Source organism: Geotrypetes seraphini, chromosome 2 (genome assembly GCF_902459505.1).
Source record: "Geotrypetes seraphini chromosome 2, aGeoSer1.1, whole genome shotgun sequence".
In the NCBI taxonomy this organism is placed as follows: Eukaryota; Metazoa; Chordata; class Amphibia; order Gymnophiona; family Dermophiidae; genus Geotrypetes; species Geotrypetes seraphini.
In genome coordinates, this window is record NC_047085.1 from 464,965,765 (window position 1) to 464,987,873 (window position 22,109).

Here is a 22,109-nt window from a genome sequence, read left to right on the forward strand (position 1 = left end):
GGGGAAGGGGGTGCAGTGATAGCATGAGTGGCATAAGGTATGGACCCTCCACAGACACAGCAAGCCATAGTGCAAAGTGGAACAAAACTCTTTTATTGGGTTAAACATCACATATATACCCAGACCTGGTCCTTTGACAGGTCTGGAAACTCAGAAGTAAGCATAATTGTCTTGTAACTCAGTTCCAGTACAAAAAAGGAATGGGTTCCTGCCACACCACAGTTAGTCACTGTGTACACTGGAATATCAACTAAAATGTCATCATTTAACAGACAAGGAAGCGCCAGGCTTATGGCAAGCCATAAAGTTCACAGTATCTAGCTGAGAATTTTCCTACCTTGATCATTCTTCAGGTTCATAACTTGTGGAGACCTACCTTGAAGGGAGGATCCTTCCAGCTCTGGGCCCCCCTATTTCGTTCCTTATCTAGGTTTATACTGTCAACTGACTGAGTCACGCTTTCCTAATTAAGCAGTCAAGAGCTAGAGAACTCTCTTAATTTGGCCCTTTGAGGGAGTAAACTTAAGGAGAACCGGATTTGGATTGGATTGATTTTCTTGAAGTACATAGAAACATAGAAATAGACGGCAGATAAGGGCCACGGCCCATCAAGTCTGCCCACTCTAATGCCAAAGTATTAAGCGGTTTACAAAACTGTAAACATCAAATCCAATACACCATAGTATATCTATAAAAATATCATATACAATAAAACTCAAAATCTAAAGCAAAAAAAAATTATAAGAAATTTTTCAAGAAATTACTGAAAAAGACTTCCATCACTTCAATAAAAAAATTTCAAAAAAATCTGTTATATTACTAAAATAGACTTAATTCTTCATCACAGGTTGCAGTAGTGAATTTTGGGATCAGAAGGGCAGGAGGAGTGCTCAGAAAGAGCTTCCTATTTGTTGGAAAGTTGGAGAGGGCCCAAGGTGATGCTATGAAGGGCCATCCTACTTGGTGATAGGGAGGATCATGGGAGGGCCATAACCTGAATAGTCTTCATAATTGTTTGGGAAGTGGCACAATTAGAGAATCAAGCCCTTTGTCTCCAGACACTGCATCTAAATTTTAAGAGGGCATATTAAAAGTGTGTTATGGGTGGGATTAAGGCGGACTTAGCACTTGGATGTTTTTCAGGATAATCAAACATTTTACAAAATGTCTAGGGCACAATTTGGGCAAGACCTGTTTTTAAAATGAATAAAGACCATAAAGGTACCCAAACTGACCAGATGACCACTAGAGAGATGAAAATATGCCTCCCCCAGTAGTCACTGACCTCCTCCCACCCCCTAAATATCTGCATGAAATAGTACATATCTGTCTCTATGACAGCTGTGGATACTATGGTCAGTCCTAGTAGAGCTGCAAGTAGGTCTCTGGAATGGCCTGGTTGGCAGTGCAATGGACTGCAGAGAAGGGGATCCAGGCTCATTTGCCACACTAACTAGTACACTTGTGGTAGAATTACATTACATTAGCAACTTATTCCATTACCTTTCGGTTCAAGGCGGATTACATAAGAGATTATATGAACATTTCCAGAAGAGTTAGAGTTGAGCGGGTTGCTGCCGGGGATTGAAATGCTTCCTGCGGAGTCAGTTTGTCTTGATGGATTTCTTGAATAGGGTTTTTATTTCTTTTCTGAAAGTTTTGTAGTCTGGTGTCGTGTTCAGTAGATTGGATAGTTGGTCAAGTTTCGCTGCCTGCGTGGCCAGTAGACCATCGTATATTTTTTTGCATTTGATGCCTCTGATTGGGGGGTGCGTGTATGGTGTATGGGTTCTCCTTTGCTCGGTTGTGGTAGTTCTGATAAAGGTAGGTTGGGCTGTCTCCATTCATGGCTTTAAATAGTAGACAGTAAAATTTGAAAAGTATTCTTGTATTGGGAGCCAGTGTGAGTTGAGGGTCTTTTATGATTGGGGTGATGATGATTTCACTGAGGTCTTATGGGAGAAGGCCATCTGTGAGCAGGGATTGTATCCATTTTATGAGGAGAGTGTGGAATTTTGGGCTGGAGGCTTTTAACAGGTATGGAGGACAATGGTTGAGGTCGCAGGCTGCGTGGCTGTATTTTTTGTAGAGTCTGTTTAGGTCTGACCATTGTATTGTGGTGAAATCGGACCAGGTTCTGTCTGCTGCACCTGATTCTTTTTTTTGTGGGGGGGCATTTTGATATCATCAAAGTGGATTGGGGTTCCTGCAAAGGTTGTCCTGGCTGTTGTAATTTTGTTTCTAAAGTATTCAGCTCAGCTAAAAGGGTGGTTGAAGGGGGTGGAGTGTCATTATTTGCCAGGTAGGGTTTAGTGTTTGTGGGTTCTTGTAGTATTTGGAATAGTTTTTTTGTATCATGAACTTCTATGCCTATTTGGTTGGTGTAGTGTGTCCTCTTTTCTTTTAGCTTTTGCTTGTATTGTTGGTTTAGATTTTTGTGTTCTTGGTTACTTTTTCTCCATTTCTCCACAGTAGACCAGATTTCCTTAAATACAGAGCAGACTTATTTTAAAGATTGCAAATTATCCATACCAACTGCTGAGCAAATTGTAAATAGATATGACAAATATTGTTTGAAATGCCTGTATGCAAATGTCAGAAGCCTAAGGAACAAGATGGAATAAATTCACACAGGAAATCCAATACATCACATAACTTTAAAAAATGTGACTATGATAATATGAGGAGAATGGTAAAAAAGAAAATTAGAGATGCTGCTGCAAAGGTCACATCAGGTTTGGATGTTGTTCAAAAATACCATCCTGGAAGCCAAGACTAGATATATTCTATGTTTTAAAAAAGGAAGAAGGAAGACCAAATGGCAACCAGCATGGTTAACAAGTGAAGTGAAGACAGCTAATAGAGCTAAAAGAGAATCTTTGAGAAAATGAAAGAAAATAATTGTAAACAGCAGAAGGAATGTCAAGTAAAATGCAAGGCGCTAATAAGGAAGGCGAAGAAAGACCTTGAAAAGAAGACTGTGCTGGAGGCAAAAACACACTGTTAAACTTTTTTTAGGTATATTAAAAACAAGAAGCCAGGAAGAGAATTGGTTGGACCCAAAGGGGCTCATAATCAAAGCAAAAATACGATTAAAACCTGCCTAGATCGGCACTTGGGACAACCAGTAACACAAGTCGTCCAAGTGCCGATAATCAAACCTGGTTTTAGATGTATCTAAAAATGACATAGGCCTTCACAGTGCTGCTGAACGACCAGAGCTAAAAGGGGCATTTCAGGAGGAGTGTCGAGGGCGGAACATGGGCCGTCCTAGACTTAGTCGTACTGCATGTATAACCGAAAGTTTAATAACACTGCCTAGATGGAACTTGGACGTTGTGACTTAGGCCATCTAAAACCAGGTCTAAGTCCACAGAAGGTATCCAAAGTGACAAGATAAGCACTGCAGACACATAGTACAGACCCCCACACACTGCCCCAGTGATCACTGACCCACCCCCACCCCATAAAAATCATGATAACAACTTTACATATCTGCCTCCAGAACATCAATACCTGGCAGCCTGGCATAGGAAGGTCTATTAGAGGTGGCTTAAGTGGTCTTGGGGGGGGGGAGGGGGTTAGTGAACCATGGAGAGGAGGACCCAGGCCCATAAGCCACTCTAATCACTGCATTCATGGTGAAACATGTGCACCCTCCAAAAACCCTTTTGTACTGCCATATAAGTGGCTCCTGTAGCCATAAGGGCTATTGGGGTGGTAGATAGGTGGGTCTCTAGTAGGTTCTGGGGGTATTATGGGGGGCTCACCATGACCCATAAGGGAGCTGTAGTGATGTTTATGTGGCACACTTTTTGTGAAGTTCACAGCAGTGCCCTGTAAGGTACTCCACTACTCTGGTGCCATGTCTGGGTGTGCAGTCCATCACTGTTCTGGCCCCTCCCATGCCCAAAAGGTCTTTTTCTAGGCGTTTGTGACTTGGATGAATTTTGGGACGAAAATGGGGTATAAAGATAGACAACTTAGTGGTCTGGACGATCAGACGACTGGATGTACAGTTGGACGATTTTCGGGAAAAAAAATGGATGTATTTTTCGAAAATGGACCTTTTCCCATGTCCGACTTTGGGCGACTTGTGACTTAGTCCCAAAACGGACTTAGACGTTTCTTTTGATTATGCCCCTCCAGATGACCAAGGGATAAAAGGGGCTGTCGGGGAAGACAAGGCCATAGTGGAGAGATTAAATTAATTATTTGCCTCGGTCTTCATCAAGGAAGATGTGGGAGTTTTTGGCCAGATACTAGTGGCCTGGATTGGCTACCATGAGAACGGGCTACTGGATTGGTCTGACCCAGTAAGGCTGTTATTATGTTCCTAAGTACCAGTGCCATAAATGGTATTCAGTTATGATGAATCAGAAAAACTCAAACAAATCTCTATAACACGGGATAATGTAATGGGACAAATTGAACAGTAGCAAATTGCCTGGACCGGAAGGTATACATCCCAGAATGCTGATAGAATTGAAAAATGAACTTGTAGAGCCATTGTTAGTAATTTTCTCTAAAATCCAGTATAGTACCGGAAAGACTGGAGGGTGGCCAACATAACGCCAATTTTTTTAAAAGGTTCCAGAGGTGATTCAGGAAATTATAGACTGGTGAGTCTGATGTCGGTGCCAGGCAAAATGGTAGAGACTATTATAAAGAACAAAATGACAGAACATATAAATAAGCAAAGATTATTGAGAGAAAGCCAATATGGGTTTAGTCAAGGGAAATCTTGCCTCACCAATCTACTGCATTTCTTTGAAGGGGTGAATGAACATGTGGATAAAAATGAGCTGGTTGATATTGTGTATTTGGATTTTCAAAAGGCATTTGAAAAAGTACCTCATGAAAGACTTCTGTGAAAATTAGAAAGTGATGGAATAGAAGGTAATATCCTATTATGGATTAAGAACTGGTTGAAAGACAGAAGACAGCAGGTTTAAGAGGTCAATGGAGAGTGGTAAATAGTGGGGTTCCCCATTGGTCTGTGCTGGGAACGCTGATTTTTAACATATTTATCAATGATCTAGAGATGAGAATAACTAGTAAGATAATTAAATTTGCTGATGACACAAAGTTGTTCAAAGTTGATAAATCTCCAGAGGATTGTGAAAAATTGCAAAAGGACCTTGTGAGACTGGGCGTCAAAATGGCAGATGATGCTTAATGTGAGCAAGTCCAAAGTGATACATGTGGGAAAGAGGAACCCAAACTATAGCTACATGATGCTGGGTTCTATGTTACAAGTCACTGCCCAGGAAAAGGATCTCGGTGTCATTGTTGAGAATACATTGAAACCCTCAGCTCAATGTGCGGCTAAGAAAGAAATTGAATGTTAGGAATCAGGAAAGGAATGGAAAACAAAGCTGAAAATGTTATAATTCCCTTGTATCGCTCTATGGTACAGCCACATCTTGAATACTGTGTGCAGTTCTGGTTTCCATATCTCAAAAAAGATATAGCGGAATTAGAAAAGCTACAGAGAAGGGCGACGAAAGTGATAAAAGAGATGGGGTGGCTTCCCTATGAGGAAAGGCTAAAGCTGCTAGGAATCTTCAGCTTGGAGAAAAGATGGCTTGGGGGAGGGGATATGACAGAGGTCTATAAAATAATGAGTGGAGTGGAAAGGGTAGATGTGAATCACTTGTTCAGTCTTTCAAAAAATACTTGGATTAGGGGGTATGCAATGAGGCTACTAAGTAATGTACAACTGTAAATTGTATCCTGTTTGTCTATGCATTATGTATATCAACCCGTAACCCGTTCTGAGCTCATTGAAGAGGATGGATATAAAACAAACCAAATAAATAAAAAAATAAGCAGTAGATTTAAAACAAACTGGAGAAAATATTGCTTCACCCAACGTGTAATTAAACTCTGGAATTCGTTGCCGGAGAATGAGGTGAAATCAGTTAGCTTAGCGGGGTTTAAAAAAGGTTTGGCTAATTTCCTAAAAGAGAAGTCCATAGTCCATTATTGAGATGGCTTGGGGAAATCCACTGCCTATTCCTAGGATAAGCAGCTTGAGGTCTGTTTTACTGCTTAGAATCTGGCTGGGTGCTTGGGACCTGGGTTGGCCACTGTTGGAGACAGGATACTGGGCTTGATGGACCTTTGATTTGTCCCAGTGTAGCAATTCTTATGTTCTTATAGGTGACACCTGCAGGCATAAAGGCTATGGGGCGATAGACATGTGGGTACAGCAAGATTTGGAGGAGTTTGGAGGGCTCACCATATAGTGAAGTTCACAGCAGTGCCCCCTACGGTGCCCTACTATTCTGCTGAAATGTTTGTGTGGCTAGTCCATTAAAAATGCTGACCCCCCTCCTATATGCAAATGGATTGTTTGACAATTTTTTTCAATAATGGTAAATATTAATTAGACTTCTAGCTGGAGAAAACGTCTAGCTGGGCCATTTTCACAAAAAAAAAAAGAGAGACGTCTTACAGGTTCAAAAATCCATTTTTTCCTTACAATTTTTAGACATTTTTCTCAAAACGTCCAGTTGGAATTAAACATCCTATCAAAAATGCCCCTCCACATCTTTTTTGAGATACGGCAACCAGAATTGCGCACAGTATTCGAGGTGCGGCTGCACCATAGAGCGATTCAAAGACTTAATGACATTTTCATCTTGTTTTCCATTCCTTTCCTGATAATTCCTAATATTCTATTTGCTTTCTTAGCTGCCGCCACCCACTGAGTTGAGGGCTTCTCAACATAGCCTCAACGATGACACCTAGATCCTTTTTTCTGGGCAGTGATTCCTAATGTGGAACCCTGCATCATGTAGCTATAATTCGGGTTCCTCTTTCCTACTTCCATCACTTTGTGCTTGTTCACATTAAAGTCATTTGCTATTTTGATGCCCAGTCTCTCAGTCTTACAAGGTCCTCTTGCAATTTTTCACAATGCTCTTGTGATTTAACAACATTCTGTCATCAGCAAATTTAATTATCATATTTTATATCATTATTTATTTCGTGGTTTGTTTGTTTTTTAATCATAACCCCCAGGCTTTTGAGTTAGGATGCAGATATCATGTGAGTAAGATTAGTTCATTAGAACTTTTTAAATATTTAAACTATTACATTTTTAAAAAGAAGGATGGAGAATGGAATACACAAAACAATAAGGTGTGGGAGAGGCCTCTATTTCAGAATGGTTGAAAGCCACTGCTTTAGGACCTGCTGGAACAGTTTTGACCTGATACGAAAAGATAGTTGTGCCCAAAGGTTTTTTTGTTTTCCTGCTGTTGTGGTATAGACTGCCACTTTTAAAGAAACCTTTGCAAATAAGTATAATGAGTCACTTAGAATAAAAATGCAAATGTCTTGAATTTAAAATGCCCATTCCACTGTCTTTTAATCAGAGAGGCCTGTCTTGGATTCTCTATCTGGCTCTCTTCTTCCTCCCTCTGTCCAGGATGATGGACAATTCAGTAGGGTTCCAGTATCATCACAGGCAGCTGCTGTGGAGGAGGAAGATAAGTACAGTATTTGGTTTGGTTTGGAAAGCCATAGGTGATGAGAAAAAATCCATATGGAAACAGTTATCTTGCATAGATGCTGCAGAACCTTTGCATTTTTGCTGTTCTATCACAAAATAATGAAGTGGGTTTTTATTTTTTTGTGATGGCAAGAGTCCCACTCTGACAAAATCTAGTCAACTAATTAGTGCTCTAAAATATTGCAGTTTGCTTACCTACCCGCTGTAAAAGAAAAAGACTTCTCCAAGCATTGTTTTATTTTCATAATTCATCATGTAAACAGTCCAGTTATTTCACACATTGCTCAGGGGCCAATACAGAAAGCTACATCTGGCATAAGTGCACAGTTAACAAGCAGGCAACATGTTCATTAAGAGCTGAACAATGCAGAAAGGCTTTTACGGCTGTAGACAATATATTAAAATGCTTGGTAAAGAGGCTGTCAGCTAATCTACAGCAGTATACTGTACAGACACTTCTTAGCTGTGCACTGATGGCTACAATGAGACCAGATCTGAGGCAATGTAGAAAGGTCAGGGAGAGTCTTCTGACCCAAACCCTTCTGAGCTGGACATAGCTTTCTGCTTTGGCCCAGCATCCCTGTTGTCTAGCAGCACCCCATCAACCCACCAACCTGATCTCCCCCCTCCCCCGCCTAATTTAAAAAATGTCCACTAACAACATCCTACAACATATGGGTGACCCCTCCCTCTCCGAAATATTTTAAAAACTATTTTGATGTCTAGTAGCACCCCAACCCCTCCACCCTGCCATTACAAATATATCCCTAGTGTCTCTGGCATACTCCTCTATACGATTTTCCATGCGCCCCCTGAAACCTCAAATGTATAGCAGTAATGTCCACTTGCTTGTGCCTCTGATCCACCATCTTGATAAATGGTGGTGCTTCCCCCCCTCCCCCCCACACTCAGTACATACTGAGATGCACAGAGTTGGTCAGTCTGCCAAATAAGGGAGTCTTTCCATTATTTAGTAGTCTGGGTAGAGATTACTAAATAATGAAATTGCCCTTCTTTGGTAGACTGACCCTACACGGTATATTCCGGGTTGCACTATGTGGGGTTTCGGTACTACCATTTTTCAAGATAGCAGTGCAAAGGCAGGGGCAAAAGGATATCACTTCTGTATCTTTGAAGATATGTGATGTAGGTGTCTAAAAGGCCAAGGGAGCTTGTGGGTGGGAGGGGTTCTTTAGATGCTAAGGATATGGGTTTTTAATGGTGAGGTGGAAGGATGGGTTGCCGCTAGACACTAGGGATGTTTATTTTAATGTCGAGGATAAGGGGTGTCAAGCAAGGAAGGAGGTGGCCATTAGACTACTAGGGATGTGTATTTTAATGTTGGGGGTAGGGAAGGGTTGGGCTGCAAGAGGGATGAGGGTCACTAGGGATTACAGGGGCTGGTGCAGAAAACTGGGGCAGGGTATTCTATGGATAGTTTTCGGGGGTTTTAAAAATGTCACCCTTTGTGTCACTGTGTGAGCTAATCACCACTCATGCACTGGCAGGGAGACGTTTTGCATTCAGCTGCAGATTACTGCCTCAGTTTTAACAGCAGGAAATTTGCAAGCTTATTGATTACTTCATCCAAGGGATAATTTTTTATTTGGAACCTTGCATTAAAAGCCAGCTTTCTGCATCTGTCCCTCAGTCAACCCTAAACTTCAGCTTATAAGTCATGGAAAAGACCACAAACAGTCAAATCTGTTTAAGGCAGGGGTCTGCAACCTTTAAGACATAAAGAGCCACTTGGACCCGTTTTCGAAAAGAAAAAAAAACTTGGAGCCGCAAAACCATTATAAAACAAATCTAACACTGCATATATTGTTTCTTATCTTAATGCTATATACAGGATCACTAAATTGAAAATAAAATCATTTTTCCTACCTTTGCTATTTGGTGATTTCATGAGTCTCTGGTTGCACTTTCTTCTTCTGACTGTGCATCCAATCTTTCTTCCTTTCTTTCAGCCTCCTGTATGTTTCCTCTCCTCCATACCTCATTCTCTCCCCCAACTTTTTCTTTCTGTCTCCCTGTTCCCCCTTCTTTCTGTCTCCGTGCCGTCCCACAAGCCACTCGGTTTGCTGCCACCGCAATCGGGGAACAGCCCCCAAGCCACCGCCGTCCCAAGCTTTCCCTGCAGAAGTGTTGCGCTGACCAGCATTCCGCTCCCTGACGTCAATTCTGACGTAGGAGAGGAAGTTCCGGGCCAACAAGGCATTTCTCCTCATTCCATCCAGCCTGAGCCCCATCTCTCCTTGATCCAGCATTTCCCTTCTGTGTCTGTCAGAATTACCATTCCACCTATTTTCCAGCATCACCCTTCTTTGTGTCCATCTCACCTATATCCCTATCTCACCACTTTTTCAGAATCTTCATTTGTCTCTGTCCTTATCTTTACGCCATGTTCACCATTTGCCCTTTCAATGTCTTTATCTCCCCCCACACACTTTTTCAGCATTACTTCTATGTCTCTATTTCACCTCCTCTTCATGTCCCCTCTGTATCTCTATCCTTATTCAGTAGGTCCTGCTTACCCTTTCTCTTCTTTGTGTCACTATCTCCATTTTCAGCTTTCCCCCCCTTTTCCTTTGTTACTGCACCCTGTAGCTAGAATCTTTCCACCCTCCCTCCACTCCGGCCCAGCCCAGTATGAAATATTTCCTTTTGTTTCCCTCCCCTCTCTCTTTCTCTCTCTCTTCTCCTCCCTCACCCACGAGTCCTGCATCTGGCCCTCTCCCTTCTACCTGCACCTGGCAACACCCCCCTGCTCCGCGGCTCTCTTCAGCAACTCGTCAGCAGCAGTGATCAAGACAAGCTGCTGACATCGAGGCCTTCCCTCTACGAGTCCCGCCTTTGTGGAAAAAGGAAGTTGAAACAAGCGGGACTCGCAGAGGGTAGGCCCCGACGTCAGAAGCTTGTGTCGATCGCTGCTGCTGAGTTGCCGAAGAGAGCCGCGGAGCAGGGGATGTGGCCGGAAGCAGGTAGAAGAGAGAGGGAGATAGGAAGGCTGTAGATCTCCGGAGCATGACACCGACCCCGGCCAGGATGATTTCTTTTTCAGGCGTGCACCTTACAAGTCCAGCGTCGAGGCGAGAAATAGCCATGCTGAGCAGTGAGCTCAGCACTACACAGATGAAAGACTTGCTTGCTGATTGGTCCGGCGGCACGGCGGGGCGGGGCCGCCGGACCAATCAGCAAGCAAGGCTTTCATCTGTGTAGTGCTGAGCTCACTGCTCAGCATGGCTATTTCCCGCCGCGACGCCGTACTTGTAAACTGCATGCTTGCGTGACACACTACCGGAGCTGCAGCAAAGGTGGAAAAGAGCCGCATGCGGCTCTGGAGCCGCAGGTTGCCGACCCCCGGTTTAAGGGGTGGTAACTTTAAGGATAGTCAGTGCAAATGTTTGATCTTACAGCTTTGTGTCATTCTTTTGAACTATTCTAGAGAATGACATAAGGATAACTGTGGGGTGGGGATAGGGACAGAGCCTATGAGGCGGGAATGGGGAAAGAGCCTGCGGGGTTGAGGCGGACACTGGGACAGAGCCCATAGGGACGGAGACAAACTGTGTCCCATTGTCATTCTCTATAAATAGACTGTTCCAACTAGATGGAACAGCATCTATAAAATGCTATTATCAATATGTAAAAACTTAAACACATCTTAAAACAACTGGCAATTGAATTCAATGATTAAAAAAAAAAAAAAAAACAAACAAAACAAAACAAAACACCTGCAGAAGCTGCTTTTGGATTTAAATGAACTACTGTCTGCCTTTGATGTGGCAATAAGAGGCTTGTCTGCTGATCAGACTCCATCTATTACGTACCCAGTTGCTCAGGCATCTTACTGTCCCTGCAAACGATTCATCCATTATTGCTGGCATCAAGGAGCATTTCCAAAATTTAATAGACACTTACCCCCGGGTTACTTTAGACACGGCCGCTATACTTAGTATAGTATAGTGGCCGCCAGTCCCCCCCGAACGATTGTGGCAGGAGGGTGCTCAACCCCTCCTGCCCGAAGATGACCCCCTCCCCAATGATCGCGGAGACAGGAGGGAGCCCAACCCCTCCTGCCCAAAGACGGCCCAACCCCCGACGATCGCATAGGCAGGAGGGAACCCAACCCCTCCTGTCCGAAGACGGCCCCCCCTCCCCCGACGATCACGGAGGCAGGAGGGAGCCCAACCCCTCTTGCCCAAAGATGACTCCACCCCCGATGTTGGCCAGCAGGAGGGTTCTCAGCTCCTACTGCTGGAAGGACCCCCACCCCCAGACTCCTCTCCCCACTTACTCTCCCCCCCCCATGGACTCTCCCTCACTAACACCTCCCAGACTCCCCCACTAACCTACTAGTTGGCTGGCTGGCGGAATCTTCCTACCATCCGTCCGGCAGGCCCAGCTCCGTCTAATTGCTAATTTATTACCACGAGCACTTCAGATTGCCAGCAAAGTCACAAGACTTATGCTGGCTGGACTCCTCATTAGTCCCATTGGTATTTTTCTAATGCAAATAAATTTTGTTTTCTTCCATTCTTCTTAATTTCAAATCTTTTTATAATGTTTTGATAATTTTAATTTTTTTTATCAAAATGCTAAATACACTGCAAATTTTTAGAAAAAGTAACTTTGCAGCAACACCTTTCCGACATGATATCCGTTTCAAACCTTTCATCAGGGATGAGGTGAGTATATAGACAGAAATGCTGCAAGGCAAAGCAAAAATCTTCTATTACTAAATAAACCAAAAGCAAGTACAGAAAAAAATGTGTAGATACAAGAAAAAAGCTTTCTTTTAGTTAAACTTCAAATAGCCCCACTCACCGAATGAACGCTACCCTGTTAAATCATTGCTGCAATGTTACTACACACAGTTGAAAATGGCCGTTGCGTCTATCCCACTGTATTAATAGAGAGCCACCCACCAAACACGTCAACATGTCCTCAGGCCATCAGCTGAGCAGTGATGTGAAAGAAATTCCTAAACTAAAGGAGCTAGGGCTGACCCAAAGCAGGGGAAAGTTACAATAAGAATGACTTAAAGCAAAAGAAAAAGAGAAAAGATTTTTGAATCAAGCAGACCAAATCGGGCTGTAAAGCAGGAATCCTGTACATTTCCTCTGCAACAAACAGCCAGTCTGTATCTTCATTGAGATCATCAGGAACAATTGTATTGACTTCAAAGATCCACCTTAATTCTCTCAAAGCAAGCAGTCTATCGATATTGAAATTAAACGTAGGCCAGCATTTTACAGGTCTACATTTAAGGCATCTGTTTTACGCCTACAGAGACGTGTAGAGATGCTTACAGACATCCAAGACCACTTCTGGTAGAAACCATGCCCACACCACACCTTGGGCATCCATAAGCATCACAAGGTGCACGACGTACACCTACAACATAGGCATCCTTCCCCACTGCACTTTTTTTTTTAAATGTGCATCCCGATTGGCTGTGAAACAGCGTTAGGACACACCTTTGAAGAATCAGGTCCTTATTTTTCTGTTCATCCACTACATAGTGTTGGTTCTCTTCTACATCCATGTCTGAAAGACATTCCAATTATCTTCCCAGATGATATAAAAACACAAGCAACCAAAATCTTCAGCAAGGTTGTACCAAAACCAGATAGAAATGGAAGTTTCTATTTGTGATTTATAAACAACAGTTGTACAGAATATTGTTCCTTCTTATACTTTAATAAAGAGGTTTAAATATAAAATCATAAGTGTTCGAGACTTATGTAGATAAGGACAGAGTCCATGGGGATGGAGACAGAGCTTGCAGGGACAGGGTGGAGATGGAAACAAATGTTGTTCCTGTGCCATTCTCTGCATATTCACATTAAAGGCTGGATTTGCAGTTTACTAAGCTTCAATGTGATTCAAAAGAAATAGCCTAACTTAAATTCTGACATCCTGCTTAACACTTTTTCTGTGCCTATGAGCAAGCCATTTTTAACTCTGTGTGCCCCTCAGGGATAATGATATTTTTTTCTTCTACCCTTTCTCCTTTGAAATTTTCATGCCATCCAGGCATCAAAACTCTTGCTTAGACACTTGCAGGGAATCCAGACATATTTATTTATTTTATTTCTTCCATTTGTACATCGCACATACCTATACAAGTGGTAGGCAACATTACAGAGGAAGGGGTTAGAAGAGGGTAGGGAGGACTATGGAGGGAAGGAAGGAGTGGAGAGGAGAGAAGCATGTAGACAATTTCATAGAAATTCCTAACTTTACAGATAGGAGCACTATCTATGGAAATGATATCTAAATAAATTAAAGGAATATGTAAAAAGGAATAGAAGGGAGGAACCGTTAAACAATAGAATTCAGGGAAATTCAATTAATATGGAATAAAATTTAAAATAATTCATAAACTGGGGGAAAAAAAAAATCAATAAGTCTTGACAGAAGTCCAGTTTCCTGAAGTTTCTGAAACATTAAACTGTAACATGATGTGATTGCATTCATACAAAAGATAGTATGAATTTAAATCACTCTTGTAATGTCTAGATTTTTTTATTGACACCAAGGGCTCCTTTTACGAAGGTGCGCTACGGGTTTTACTGCACGCACTGGATTAGCGTGCGCTAGCCAAAATCTACCGCCTGCTCAAAAGGAGGCGGTAGCGGCTAGCGCACATGGCATTTTAGCGCGTGCTATTCCGTGCGTTAAGGCCCTAGCGCGCCTTTGTAAAAGGAGCCCCAAATTATGTAAAACAGGATATTTTACTGTAGGGCAGTTTTTAGCACCGGCCGCTGTGGAAACAGCGCCGATGCTTATATGAGTGTCGGAGCAGTTGCCATTGCGGCCGGCGCTAAAAACGTGCTATGGTTTTGTAAAAAGGGGGGAGGGGTAGCTATTCCTTGGCCATCCTATAAATTCATTTTTCTTAACAGTTACAATTTTGGGTTCATAAGTTACATATCTCCCCCAAAAAGTTTGCTGTACCTTGCTATAAACAGTAAAGGAGATTTTCTTTTACTGTTGGGGGCAGGGTGGGAGTTGTTTTTTGCAACACACAGATTTTTATTGAATTTATATTATGGCACGCAAAGCAAGTAAAAGCCTTTGTGTTACAAACTAATTTGCATGTAAATGGCTTTCTAAATATTTCTATAAAATAAATAATTGAAATGTAACCCTTTCCAGAAAGGCTAGTTCTTCCTTCTTATTCATTAATTCAATATGCTAATAACAAGACAATGGAAAGTGCATTTAAATAATGCTTCAGCGCATCCTCTAGTAGCACTTTTTAATGATTGCACTGCTGCGTATTTACTCGAGGGCCACTTTGGTTTTCATCCATCAGGCTGGAAGGTAGAAAATCAGCACAGGTCGTCTTTATTTTTCATTTGGTTTTCTTCCTAGTTTAAAAGCAAGTCCACAAATCCTTTTCTTAGCGAGGATCTAACCAGATTGCTCTATTATGTCGGCCAGAAAAATTTTTAATTCTCGCTCTAACATGACTGCCCCCCCCCCTTCCCATTTTACAAAACTGCGCTAGTGTTTTTTTATCACTGGTCATGGCGGTAACAGTTCTGACCCTCATGGAATTCCTATGAGCGTAAGAGCTGTTACCACCGTGGCCAGCACAAAAAACATGCGATTTTGTTAATGTACCACTTTATTTATATATATATATGTTAGCACATATTAATTCGTTCAATTCAATATACATATATATATTTAACTTAAGAGATAGCTCATTGTACAGGCTCATTTCTTAGTAGTACTCAAGCCCCCAGAATGGCCTTTAATGAAGCAGAGACTATGGTTCTGAAATGGGCCATTTTCTGCTTGAAATCCTCTTAAGACACGGTTTTTAGAGTGGTGTTAGACAGTGTTTCTTAACACAAACTGTATCTTGTAATATTTTAAGTGATGTCTATAGTGTAAATGTTTTATTTATTGTTCTTCACTAATTGAAATTATTTTCAAATGAATAAAGGTTATTTAAAAACCACAAACTGTATATCTGCATCTCCTTTTGGAAATTTGACTCATTGGGCGAGTGGTATTTTATTTTCACTAACTAAACCTGGTCAAAACCTATCCAAACACTGAACTAAATGTTATTTTGCAGGAAGAAAATGCTATGTGTTCCTAAAGAGCTTCCTCTAAATATGGAAAGATACAGGAAAGCTCATGCCTTACATCAATGAGTAATTCCTGGGAAGGGAATATTTTCTGTAGAAGGTTGCAAACGCTTTTACAGACTTGGCAGCAGCTGCAGCAGGAGAGCAATGTCTACTAAAATATGATTTTTCTGCATTTTGATTATATATGTGAGTGTAGTTATTCAGCATGTCACACAGTAATTAGGCAGTCACAATGTGCCCTTGGTGTCTCTTTGTCTGCAGATGGTCTGGGAGAATGGCTGTGTCGTTATTGTCATGCTGACGCCTCTCTCTGAAAATGGAGTCACACAGTGCCATCACTATTGGCCGGATGAAGGGTCGAACCTTTACCACATCTATGAGGTACCTGAACTGCTTCTCTTGTGGGAAACCTGGGGTTGCATAGGGATCAGTGAGCACAATATTAACAAAGATGTTGGTGTCCCTCTAGGCCAGGGATTCTCAACCCAGGACACACCGAGCCAGTCTAGTTTTCAAGATATTCATAATGAATATGCATGAGATAAATGTGTATTCTCAGCCTCAACTGTATGCAGATTCTCTCATGCATATCCATTGTGGATATCCTGAAAACCCGATTGGCTCGGTGTGTCCAGAGGACTGGGTTGAGAACAGTGAATTGTGAAGCTTGTCCCAGATAACGCTTTGCAACTGAACAGTTAATTGTGAAGTGTAAAAGGTTTCTTTGAAAAGCAATTGAATAAAAAGTTGAAACAATTGAGGTAATAAGGCACAAAACTGATTTGCCCGACTTAAAAAGGAAAGGAGGATTTTATGCCTGTGAGGTTTCTCCCTGGTAATAATCTGCTTGTATAAAATAAGATGCAGCAGATTGAGGCTTTTCCTCTTTTGTCCTTGAGCCTAGTATTTCAAGAGTTCTCACTAGTAATATTTTTTTTGAAGGTTTATTGTGGTTGTCATTAATTAGTACCTTTGGTACCTGTTTGGGGGAATTTTCACCTAGTAGACTAGGTTGAAAACTCCCGGTCTATACTTCATGCAGGTCTACCATATAATTTAGTAGAGCTGCATTTGTGCAAGGAAAATGCTGTGTTTATTATGTATAAATTCTGGAAGCACAATATTAACATGCCGTGGGGACTAATTTCATAACTACATAGATGCATGTATAGTACGTGTATACTTCTCTTGGTGTGGGTACCTGTGAGTTTTCAAAACCAAAGTGCGAGAATACTTTCATTTGGAAAATTATCTCAGGAAATTTCATGTGCTTTCATTTGCGCCTGTTCGTTAGCATGAACCCATTTCCAGCATCCTTTCAATTGCAGATGTATTTTATGCAAAATGATTTCTATGCAACCTATACATGTGCAACTGGGCATATGTCAAGTACAAAATTCAGGATTGCATCCGTTTCCATGCTTTATATACAGAAATGGCTTTTAGAATGTCCCTCTATGTCAGCTCTCTGTGCCAACAAAATAGTTTGTATTCTACTTAATAATATTTCTTATTTTTATCTTGCTGTAGGAGTGACTTATAGATAAACATTCACTTCAAAAAAACAGCCTCAAAAGCTTAACAAGCATAAAAATCAGATCATCTGCCTATAAACGCTGTGGGGTTCATAATCAAAAATCAAAGACGTCTAAAAACCCGCATAAGTCGGAGTTTGGAATTTTTACCCAGCAAAACGTACAAGCGACCATAATCAAAAGTCGGCCAGCTGCACGTCCTACGCCGCAAAACGTCTAACGTAAGTCGTACAACATGGGGGCATTCCGGGGGCGTTCCGAGGGCGGGTTTAGGCCCCAAACGTACAAATACGATAACCAAAGCTAAATCAGTTTGCTCTCTGCGTTCTAAGTAGAGTTTCCAGTTAGACCTACTTCCATAACGTCTAAGCTGTTCCTGAGAGTGTGCTGTCCTCTGTACAGGTCATGGAAGGGTGTGTAATTTTTGTGTGTGTACCCCCTCACTCTGACCATCTCTATCTGAACCTCCCTACTTATTTTCTCACTGCCGTTTGTCTCCCCACGTTTCACTGACCTCTGCAAAAACCCCTCTCATCTCACTTAACTCCTGTCAGCATCACCAGCTCTTTCTCTTCCATCTATTTCATCTTACTCATTCATTGTGGTCTCTATCGTGTGGCAGGAGCTGCACAGGAGTGAGTGCTGTGTTTCACCACCTGGCTTAATTCCTGGGGGGAGGGGAGGTGTTGGGTGACTGCCTGGCTGGGGCCTGTTTAGACTCTAATGAGCTCTGCTTTCTTTGGCAAGTGGTAGTGGCCTACACCTCTGTGGGCAATGGAAAGGCTCAATATGTTGGTTGCAGCGGAAATCCTTCTGCAGGAAGAGGAGCGGGAGCATGAGAGGCGCCATCAGCGAGTCCACCGCAGGAGGGTTTTTAGACCTCGCTCCTGTTTCCTTGAGCTGACAGACCAGCAGTGCCTGGAGCGATACTGCTTCGACAAGGCCACCATACTGGATCTCTGCCTCCAATTGCACCCCTTGCTACAGGCTCGCACTTGGCGTAATTACCCAATCCCAGTGCATTTAAAAATAACAGCAGCCCTCACTTTCCTGGCAACTGGGAGCTTCCAGTCTGTTCTGGCAGCCAACACTGGGCTCACTCAGCCTGCCATTTCAAACTGCCTCACCCAATTTCTTCATGCCTTCCTAACCCACACCCATGACTACATCTCCCTCCCCACCACTCTCCAGGCTACAGGGCAGTATGAGGCAGTTCTACAATGTGGCACAATTCCCCTCCGTCATCGGGGTGGTAGACTGCACCCATATTGCCCTCAGACCCCCCTCGGGCAGATGAGGCCAGTTACAGGAATAGAAAGGCGTACCACTCAATGAATATGCAGGTGGTGCGTAATGCACAGGGAGAAATCCTGGATGTGTGTGCCAGATACCCTGGCTCCACACACGACGCCTACATCCTCCAGCATTGTGGCCTCCACAGGAGAGCAACCCAGGGGGAATTCAATGGCGGTTTGCTTCTTGGTAAGCACCTCAAGGACACATATACCCTGTTCCACCCCATCCCAACACTCTCTTCCTGCACCTGCAAATCACTGCCACTCATCATTGTTCTCTTTCTGTTTCTCTATGTCTCATAGGTGACAGGGGGTATCCTCAGCGAATGTGGCTCATGACCCCAATTGTCCACCCTCATACTGCAGCTGAGGAGGAATACAATCGCTGTCACAGAGCCACCAGGAGCATCATCGAACGAACATTTGGCCAGTTAAAAAAACGATTTCGATGCCTGGATCGATCGGGGGGCCAGCTGCTGTACAAGCCTGAGAAGGTGGCTCAGATCTTCGTGGCCTGCTGCATGTTGCATAACCTTGCAGTACGCAAACGCCAGCCACTGCCAGATCCCCCACAGCAACAACTTCAGCAGCCACCTGATGCTGATGATGAGGAGCCTCCCCCACCCTCACAGCACAGAGCCGAGCAGAGTGCCTTCCAGGAAGGGGTCAACACCAGGCACCGTTTAATACAGACCCACTTCCTGTGAAATGGACGCTGTACCCTAGCCACCTGACAGTATAGCAGTTCAGTGCCACTTAACTGGACTGCAAAAATAGCCCAGGCTAATGTCAGCTTCAGTGCCATATAACTGAGGCTTTAAAACCCCACTAACCCTTCCATCAGTCCAGTGCCACTTAACTGGACTGCAAAAACAGCCCAGGCTATTGTCAGCTTCAGTGTAAATAAGCTGAAGCTGGTAAACAGCACGGACAATAGTCAGCTTCAGTGTAGATAAGCTGAAGCTGGTAAACAGCACGGACAATAGGTTCTTTTAAAGAAACACCCTTATTTTCCCACATTTTGTGCAAAACACCACCCCTACATACACACATCCTCATCAAACCCACCCTACCCACATACACAAACAACACAAGCCCCTTACCTTCCTCCCCTTCCCTCGCCCACATGGTCTCCCACCGCCCCTAACAGCCCTCCCAGCTCCACCTCTAGGTAGAGATGAAGCTTCTGGACCAACTGGGGCCACATCAGTGTCTGAGTTGACACTATCACTGCTGGAGTTAGTGTTCTGCTGTCCAAAAGCTGGCCATGTTACTTGAGTGGAGAAATGCAGGCGTGGAACAGGCCCCAACATATGGGGGTGGTTTATTTTCTCCGTGGCTTTGCATCCTGTTGCCACTGAGCCAGTGCTGGAGGGTGGTGCAGGCACCTGATTAGTATGCTGGCTTGTGGAGGGAGTACGGTTTCTAGCTCTGAGCTCACTGTGGAGGCCTTCCAGCTTTGCAACGATGCCAGTGTTGGCATGCAAAATCTGCCTCAGAAGTTCATTGGTCTCCCGTTGGACCTCCAGTGACTGCTGTTTTGCCTCCATACCCTGTCTCAGCAGCTGAAGCTTCTGCTGCCGAAATTCCTCCAGGCTCAGATTGTACCCCAGTAGCTTCTGGGCCAGTCTAAGTAGGTGGTGACGCTGGAGTATGCCCCAAGCCTTTCTCCTTAGGGTGAGAAGAGCTGCTGGTGGTGTGTGTGCACCTCCTGCACCATCATTTCTGTCTCAGCCTGGGAGAAGTTTGGCTTTCAGGACAGAGGTTTGACTGGTTTGGGAGCCATGGTGTCAAAGTACCCACATATTTGATAATATAAGGTTAGACATTTTTATTGACAATTAAGCGCGTCCAAGAAGTTGTCCACTGGACGACTTCACGTAATACATCCATATGGTCAATTATGGACAGATCAGAAAGACGTCTTGGCCACTCTCTCCCGTCTAAGCCACATTTTGGGTTGGTTTATTGGTATGTTTAAATCCAGGGGGGCGGGATACGTCTACATGAGCACTAACTTCCGTCTCCTATCTGTTCCGAGACACCTTCCTATCTACTGATGCATTCCTAACTCATTTGCTGGCTCTTACAGATTACATGGGCTGCCTTTTCACGCCTGTTGCTGTATTCAGGGAAGCAACTATTCCTGCTTCATCTGTGATGTTTTAAATGGTTATAGAAATGTCTGGGGCTCAGGTTGCTGGTTACCCTCTGAAAAGCCTTTTTGAAACAGCGCTTAGAAGAACAGTGGGTGGGGGGGAAGCATTCTGTATAGGGGCCATAACAGGGTAAGGGCAAAGACTGTGAGAGCTTCCTGAAAAAAAAGTACTGTGTCGGCAGTTCAGTCATGATGGTAAACCACTGTGTTTCCTGGATAGGCAGCATGGAGTGATAGTACCATTGCATTTTTTGCCTGGTACCTATCACTTTTATTAACTTCTGTGATAATAGCATACAGGGGTACATGGCCAATTGCTGTGATCCACTGTTATGGGGCTCTTGTACTGTGCAGATCCCACTCACACCCCCCCCCCCTGTAATATTGCACATGTAGCTGTAAGATGTCCCAGCAACTGAAAATCTCCTTCCTCTTTTTCAGGACCTGGCTATTGCATTGCAGATACTACAAACACTTGCTACAGAGGAACACCTGCACATCATTCCTGGGGAACACACCTCTTCACTCTCCCCGTCCTCCATCCCTGCCTATGGAGGGGGCTCCTTATCCCACAATGCCACCTCCTTCCTCCAATGATTGCCTCACCTTACCCCCCTCCCCTGGGATTCTTTCCTTACACACCCTTGATCCTGGCCACAGGTGTATGTGTTGCCTTGTTGTTGGTTCGGCTGTTATAGCTTTTTTGTTTCATGGGGGGAGAATACCCTCTCAGTTGACACTGGTCTGCTTCCTAGTGCCTCACCTTGCACACTTATAGCTCTTATGGGATCTAACTGATTGCATATGATAGGCAGAATTGCACAGCAGTCACCAGCTCTCCTTTACATGAGTCCTCAATCATAATATGTCCCTTCAGTCTAGGGTTAGCAGAGGGCTCTAGAAAGAGGAGGAGCTATTCAGACAGTCAGGTGTTACATCCATTGCAAATCATGAAACTCACAAGCCCACATGTCTACATCTCTCCCCTTTTTTCTTGAACTGTGACTAACACAACCTCTGTCTCAGGTCCTGCATGCGACATGGTTCTGTTCTCAACCAGATCTTACTTACAAGATGGCCACGTTCCCACTTTCTGTTGGCTGCCTGCCTGACGTTTTGTTAGGTGCAGGTCAGTGACATGACATCAAGGGATCAAACATGACACCCAGTTTAGAGGTAGATATCTGGTATTTATTTTGTTCTTTTTTTGTAGTCAAGATTCAAATATAAATGCATACACCTTTGCTAAGGTAGACATGAATAGTAATAATAATAATAATAATTTTATTCTTATATACTGCCAAAGCCGTAGTAGTTCGAGGCGGTTTACAACAAAGAAGGGCTGGACAATCAGCGAATAGGTACAATCGGTGAATATAGATACAATTTAAATAGGTAAGCAGGATACAGGTACAATATATAGGTACAATATATAAAGGAGAGCAGGATACAAAGGAGGCCTAAGGGATCATAGGAAACAAG

General features: G+C 43.3%; 1 protein-coding gene across 2 annotated transcripts in view; it reads left to right on the forward strand.

The window, feature by feature from the left end:
- The window catches only part of PTPRN2 (protein tyrosine phosphatase receptor type N2), a 1,585,109-nt gene that overhangs the window by 1,433,530 nt on the left and 129,470 nt on the right, over positions 1–22,109 (forward strand). For both annotated transcript variants that reach the window (XM_033931599.1, XM_033931600.1), the window contains exon 18: positions 15,901–16,020. In XM_033931599.1, the coding sequence (XP_033787490.1) occupies positions 15,901–16,020 (120 nt within the window). The remainder of the gene's footprint in view (positions 1–15,900; positions 16,021–22,109) is intronic.